This window comes from Diadema antillarum, unplaced genomic scaffold, assembly GCF_040938485.1.
Source record: "Diadema antillarum isolate AM-2024a unplaced genomic scaffold, OU_Dant_1.0 seq00000032_RagTag, whole genome shotgun sequence".
NCBI lineage: Eukaryota > Metazoa > Echinodermata > Echinoidea > Diadematoida > Diadematidae > Diadema > Diadema antillarum.
The window spans coordinates 452,111-457,794 of record NW_027271148.1 but is presented as its reverse complement, the minus strand read 5'-3'; the positions used below and the strand labels follow the sequence as shown (position 1 = coordinate 457,794).

The 5,684-nt window shown below is 44.2% G+C and overlaps 1 protein-coding gene across 1 annotated transcript; it reads left to right on the top strand.

Annotated features, from left to right (window-relative positions):
* The first annotated feature begins 2,572 nt into the window (after positions 1-2,572).
* Positions 2,573-5,420, top strand: LOC139725320 (uncharacterized). Its single transcript, XM_071636410.1, has one exon. The coding sequence runs from the start codon at positions 4,342-4,344 to the stop codon at positions 5,350-5,352; it is 1,011 nt and encodes a 336-aa protein (XP_071492511.1). The 5' UTR covers positions 2,573-4,341; the 3' UTR covers positions 5,353-5,420.
* The last annotated feature ends 264 nt before the right edge of the window (positions 5,421-5,684 follow it).

Genomic DNA, 5,684 nt, shown 5'->3' with positions numbered 1-5,684 from the left:
TGCAATTCTCATTTTACTAGTCGAACCAGTTTCTTATGATCTTTAAGGTATGTATTAGGAAGATAACGAACATGGATTAGCCCAGGACGTGAATAGGTTAGTAAGAGAGAAGACAGACGCGATAACAATGCTGGAAGGAACACAGTGTGCCACAGTGTGTTTACATCGTGTTTCACACGGTGGGACACTGTGTTCTTTCCAGCAGGTAAGTACATAGAAGGACTGTCCAGTGTGTCACTGTATTATATTTTATCTCGTAATGTACGGTAGAGAATTCAGCCATTGGCTGCGCATTAGCCATTGGCTGAATTTGCGTAATATGAGAGGCCGTTCCGCGCGCAATCGCCATCTTCGTTCCAGCGCAATGTTCGATCGCGAAGCGATTTTTATCTGACCGAAAAATCGGAAAATATCATCGAAATCTGCGGAAATACGGAACTGAATTCGTGATTATCGTTCTCAGCATGGATGAACCAGCTGACAAATCGGAGAAGGCAAAAGCCAAAAAAGATACCGAGCTGTGTGAGCCTAAGGCCAGCCCAGCTCCGGCAGCAAAGAAGAAGGCTGCAGGCAAAACTCTGTCTAGCGGCGGGAGGCCTAAGGCATCCCGCCCCGCGGCTTCGGGGAAGGCACAGCCGAACCCGCCCGCACCAGCTGCTACCGCTCCCAACCCGACTGTGACTACAGCGGGAAATAGCACGGAGGTTATGTCCCGCATTGGGAAACTCGAGTCAATGTTCGAAAAAATGATCGAGACTTTGAGCACTCCTCATCATGGAGAACAACATGCCAACACGCCGCGGGATTGTTTTAGTGAATATGGCGACTGCGACACACAAAGGGGAAGCAGCTCACCACCCGTCATAGAATTGGCGGATAATCGCAGCGTGGCTGATTTCCTATCGGCAAACCGCGATGACGCGGTCAGCTTGTTTTCGGACGTAGGCCTACAGGAGGCAGATAAAGACAAACGGCCAGAATTCAAGATACCACGAATGGCTCAGAAATTCGTGGCTCCGTCCGGGATAGGGGAACCACTAGATGAGGATGTCGCGGACACCATTGTGTATATGATGGGACAAAAACTTGACCAGAAATCTCTCGACGAAGCAGCAACTCGCTACCCCTGCCCATCTAACTGCACATGTCTAGAAACCCCTAAAGTGAACAGCACTATCTGGGAGAACATCTCGACTGGGACGAGACACAGGGATCTGAAACTACAAATGATCCAATCATCCCTCTTGAAAGGGATAAACGCGTTTGCTCGTACCCTTCCAGCAACTTTGTCTGAAGCTCAGAAGGATGCTATGGCTTTTCTCTGCGATGCAAACTTCTCCCTCAACTGCATGAGAAAGGACAGCATAAAGCCTGACATGAACTCAAATTTCCACCACCTGTGCAAGCCCTCTCACAAAGTGACAAAGTACTTGTTTGGAGATGACCTGGGGCGCCAAGTGAAAGAGATCCAAGAACAAAGGAAAACAATGTCAGGCATGATGAAATCACGCTTCACACGAGAGCAATCACGGTTCCAGCCGTACAAGAAACCGGATGTGACATCTCGCCGTCAATACACGTCGACTGGGTTCACCCGCCCGTTGGGGAGGGGTTATGACCGCCGAACATCACATTCCAACCCCATGGCCGGTTCATCTGCACAGCCTTTTTTAGGGAAGGCTTGGAGGGGGAGACCTCGAGATCCTCCTCACACTTACACACCGACAGCAGCAAGGGAGGGTGGCAACAAGCAGCCAACCTACCACAGGCAGAGCCAAAGCCAGGGGAGGAAATAGAACAGGTAGGTGACTATGAACACAACATAGACAACGATCTAGTTACAACACCAGCTGTCGTCGGAGGTCGTCTGAAGCCATTTTTCCCTGCTTGGGAAAATATCACGAGAGACTCGCACATTATTATTATTATTATTATTATTATTATTATTTATTCGACCAGGTAAAGACTATAGGATACATATCATTAACATCACAAACATGAAACAAAAACCAGAATGAACATTACAAAGGATACACTGTACTGTACACGTTACACAATGTGAAAATGAAATGAATGGAGACTACATGAGGGTCAGGGCACACAAAAGTAAATACATTTACTATTGCCCGTAGGCATGTGAACCCACACATGTTGCCCCTAAGAAACATTTAACAATCATTAAAAAAGTATCACTCAACCCCTGATCCCCATCCCTTAACTCCATAATCCTTATCAAACTTCAAAACATAAAAAAACACTATACAATTCCAATATAATCATCCAACCCATGACTTCATTTATAAATATATTCATACATTAATTTCAAAAACTGAAAAAATACGTCAACATTAATGTCGAAGATTCCTGGATTTCCACCCGACCCCCAACCCTAAGCCTCTAACCTCTTAGGACATAATCAACATTGTCGTCAGCATAAAAATAAAAATGAAGCACATGTGTACAAATCAAAACTAAAACTATCACTCAATGTGTCAAACACCGAGAATATAAACTCAGCTAACAATTAATTTGTGATATTGTTGCCATTATTCAAGCAGTTAAAGGCTATACAATAGAATTTGACCCAGAAAAATTTCCCCCTTCTCGAGAAAAACCTCTGCGTTCTTACAAGCGGAATGCTGAAGAAACAGCCAAGATTGACCATGAGATTCTTGTTCTGGAAGAAAAACAGGTCATTGAAAAATGTGCCCATGAAGAAGGGGAATTTATTTCAGAGGTTTTCACGAGACCAAAAAAGAACGGAGGAGTTCGATTAATTCTTGACCTGTCCGAACTCAACAAAAGTGTTCAGTACCAACACTTTAAAATGGATAATATTCAATCTGGTATTCTACTCCTCTCAAAAGGGTGTTATATGGCTTCAGTAGACCTCCGTGATGCATACTACACAATTCCCATTCACTTAGACTCTCGTAAATATCTCCGCTTCGTATGGAGAAACCAATTGTGGCAGTTCAAAGCTTTGCCAAATGGCTTATCTTCCGCCCCAAGACTGTTCACCAAAATACTGAAACCAGTGCTTGCCTTACTAAGACAACAGGGGCACACAGTTTTGTCGTACTTGGACGACACACTGATAATTGGGAACAATAAAGCAGACACTCGCTCAGCAGTGCAAGCCACCACTGACCTTTTGACTAGTCTAGGGTTCATTATTCACTCAGAGAAATCGGTACTTGAACCATCCCGTGAGATTGAATTTCTGGGTTTCCATTTAAATACATCTGAAATGAGAATCACCCTCCCAGCCAGTAAAAGCAATGACATTCAAGATGCATGTCGATCCTTACTTGCTAATAACAAACCTAGTATCCGGGAGGTAGCTAAAGTCATTGGGAAGATTGTGGCTGCCTTGCCAGCATCTCAGTACGGCCCCTTGCATTACAGGCAGCTGGAAAGGGAAAAAATCAGAGCCCTGAGAAAACAGAAAGGACATTTCGATAGACATATGAGCCTATCAAATAGAGCCAAGGCGGAACTAGTTTGGTGGTCATCCCATGCACATCTCGTGTCTAAACCCCTGTACCCAGGGAAAGTATCAAAAGAAATAAGAACAGATGCTAGTGGACAAGGTTGGGGTGCCACAGACCTGCAATCCAAGACAGGGGGTAGATGGAATGCTCAAGAATTAGCAAGAGCAGCAGGTAATGAAATAAACTATCTGGAAATGCTAGCAGCCGGTTTGGGACTCAAAAGCTTCTGTTCAAATGTCAGAGATGCACATATACTGTTGAGATTAAACAACACCACAGCGGTGACATACTTGAATAACATGGGCGGCGTCAAGTCTGAAGCATGTAACGAAATGGCGTTGCAAATTTGGGATTGGTGCAGTAGACGACAAATTTGGATAACAGCATCTCACTTAGCAGGCTCTAAGAACACAGAAGCTGATACGATGTCAAGGAAATTCAATGACAATATAGAATGGATGCTAGACAAGACAATATTCAATGAGATAGTGCAGAGGTATGGGTTACCAAATGTAGACCTTTTTGCCACCAGACTGAATGCCCAGCTCCCAACATACGTCTCCTGGAGACCAGATCCAGGGGCATGGGCAGTAGACGCATTCACTATTGACTGGGGACCCCTAGTATTTTATGCGTTTCCCCCATTTAGCTTGGTTGCAAAGTGTCTCCAAAAAATCAGACAAGATGGCGCTAGGGGAATTTTGATAGTGCCAAATTGGCCAACACAGCCCTGGTATACCGTACTACGTAACATGCTATTGGAGGAGCCCTGGGTATTGCGAAAACACCAGTTGTTAACCCAACCCATTACAGGTAGACCCCATCCACTTACACATCTCTCCCTCTTATGTTGCAGGGTTGGAGCAAACATTTCATAGCTCAAGGACTGACGGAGGAGACTGCTGATATAATGGCAGCGTCTTGGAGGAAATCCACCAAGGAGCAGTATATGGTGTATATTAGGAAGTGGCAAAGGTTTTGTCATGAGCGTCACTTATGTTGGACCCGTACGAAGGTGGGAAATTTGTTTGCGTTTTTTAATTCTATGTACAAAAATGGAGCAAGCTACAGCACCTTGAATACATCAAGGAGCGCACTAGCATCAGTTGTTCTTCTACGGGACGAGAAATACACCATTTTTACACATCCTTGGATTTGCCGGTACTTCAGGGGCATTTTTAATCTCCGACCACCCACTCCGAGATACAGCTTCATATGGGATGTGGGCAAGGTGCTGAGCTACCTCAGACAAGTAACTCCAGCTCATAAGATTTCGCTGTGTCAACTGACACACAAAGTATGTTTTTTACTAGCGTTGACTTCTGCCCAAAGAGTGCAAACACTTTCATACCTAACCCTTGACAATGTGAAGGCGTCCAAAGATTGTGTGGAAATAGCAGTGGCTGATTTGATAAAGCAGAGTCAACCTGGGAATGTGGGAGTGAAAGTAACACTGAAAGCCTTTCCCGAGGATAAGAAACTCTGTGTTGTACACTATGTTAAAGAATACATTAACAGAACAAGCACATTGAGGAAGGAGGTGAATGCACTATTTGTCACCTACAAGCAACCCCATGGGAAGGCATCAAAGCAAACCATCGCTCGATGGATAAAAACTGTGTTGAGAGCATCAGGTATCGACACCGATCTCTTCAAAGCACATTCAACGAGATCGGCGGCAACCTCATCTGCCAAGAGGAATCATTTTCCAATAGCAGACATTCTCAAGCATGCTGGGTGGAAAAATGAATCCACGTTCAGGAATTTTTACCTGAAACCGGCATCCCAGGCAACATCTTTTGGACAAGCAGTTCTGGGACAACAGACCTCTAGGAAGGGACAAGATTCAGTCCTGTAAACATAGGTAAAGTTGCCCAAAAACTTTCTCTGACAATATATTCTGTGAAAAATGACTACTGTGAAAATCTTTGAAGTCTCATATTACGCAAATTCAGCCAATGGCTAATGCGCAGCCAATGGCTGAATTCTCTACCGTACATTACGAGATAAAATAGAAAATTAAATGAAAGACATTGAAATTTAATTTGTATTTTATGAGTAATGGGAGGATAGAGAATTCAGCACCCTCCGCTCCCTCCCTTACTCTGAACAGCCTTAAATGTGGCTTATACAAGATCTATTTTATCTCGAAATATTTTTTCACAGTAGTCATCAGCTTTTAAAGATGGC